Here is a 1,698-nt window from a genome sequence, read left to right as displayed (position 1 = left end):
TACAAGAAAAAATATTATTTCATTGGATGATCAAAACAAAAGTTCAACAATTATTCATACTTTTCAGCAAAATAATAATTGTCACATTGAATAAATGTGAAGATGGTATGGAGATTTTGATTAATGTCAATAATAGCCATAAAGAGGAAATATTTTCTTTGTCCAGAAGCGTAGATATGAATAGGTACCATTAATTAAAAAATATAATAAACAATTAGTGTATTATATATCTTCTTGTTTATGAAGATATTAGGGAGATCTCAAAACCCTAACTAACGTATCTTCTTCTTTATCATCTTTCAATTAAAATACCAAAAAGAAGATCTCAAAATATATCCATTAGAGCATAATTAGTTCAATGGACAATAATTATCTTTGGGAGATCTTCACTAATAACAAACAAAATATTAGTGAAGATCATGTTGATCATCACCACCACCTACTTCAGATTCAGATTCCTAATTTCCAATTAAATGGATTTTCCCAACAAGATAATCAAGATCTCATAAAGGATCATGTTGGTTCGTCAGTTATTACGTCTCAATTCCAAACAAGTTGTGATCAGCTATATAAATCTTCAACCGTCAGCACAAATACTTCAATTATTACGCCTCAACTCCAAACAAGTAGTGATTGTTTATGTAAATCTTTATTCAGTACGAAAAGTACAATTACGCCTCAGTTCCAGACAAGTTGTGATCGGCTGTATAAATCTTCAGTCAACAGAAGTAGTACATCAATTATTACGCCTAATCAACTCCAGACAAGTTGTGATCGACTATATAAATCTTCAGTTAATACTGAAAGTACTAATCTTGATAGGACTAAGGAGGGGTTAAGAAGTCATGATGAATCAAATAAGCTCAAGAAAGTTGTGCATAGAAATATTGAAAGGCATAGAAGACAAGAAATGGCAAATCGTGTTACTTCTCTAAGATCTCTAATTCCCATTGAGTTCATCAAGGTGAGATAACTACTCCTTCCCTATTCACGTTTACTTATCCACTTTAGACTTTGACGTTACGTTCCTTAAGAAACAATGATTAATATAGGTATTTTATGATAAAATTCATATTAATTGATGTATACTCTTTGGTCTCGAGAAATGATTTGGGAATAGTTAATTAATATTAAGGTAAAAAAAAATGTTTTTACTTGATATGTTAAAGTGACAAGTAAAAGTTAAAATTTATTTTGGAATACTAGACATACTTTCATTTTCCTCTCCCCTTTTCCTTATAATATTTATTTTTTTGAAAAAAAATGTTGAATATATGATCATTGAGAAAAGAAAAAAAAAGGTTTCCAAGATTAAGTATATATATCAGCTTGTGTTATATATTAATTTTAGTTTCTCTATATGTCTTTCTTTCTATAATTGTGGAAGGGTTTTATTGAGGAAAAAATTAAAAGAACTTTTGCATTGATAATATAAATTTTTACATTATCAGTATAATTTAGCATGTTATTTATCATTTTTTATCAATGCTTACTACTAAAATTATTTGCAATTACCTTCTAAATGACTTGACTGTATAAATATTTTTTACCTTGTCCGTGCACAGACCATGAACATTTTTATTTTTAAATTATAATATGATGTGAATTTTTGTTGTAAATATAGGGTAAACGTTCAGCATCAGATCATATGCATGCAGCTGTGAATTATATAAAGTATCTTCAGAAGAATATACAAGA

The 1,698-nt window shown here is 28.2% G+C and overlaps 1 protein-coding gene across 1 annotated transcript; it reads left to right on the top strand.

Annotated features, from left to right (window-relative positions):
* Positions 1-266: 266 nt before the first annotated feature.
* Positions 267-1,693, top strand: LOC107059408 (transcription factor bHLH55-like; the record flags this gene model as incomplete). Its single annotated transcript, XM_015305922.1, has 2 exons — positions 267-964; positions 1,625-1,693. Coding segments are annotated over exons 1-2 (675 nt in total), but the record flags the coding sequence as incomplete, so codon positions are not given.
* Between the last annotated feature and the right edge of the window lie 5 nt (positions 1,694-1,698).

The sequence above is a fragment of the Solanum tuberosum genome, unplaced genomic scaffold (assembly GCF_000226075.1).
Source record: "Solanum tuberosum cultivar DM 1-3 516 R44 unplaced genomic scaffold, SolTub_3.0 contig00622, whole genome shotgun sequence".
Lineage (NCBI taxonomy): Eukaryota > Viridiplantae > Streptophyta > Magnoliopsida > Solanales > Solanaceae > Solanum > Solanum tuberosum.
The sequence above is the reverse complement of the archived record's forward strand: the minus strand, read 5'-3'. Positions and strand labels throughout refer to the sequence as shown.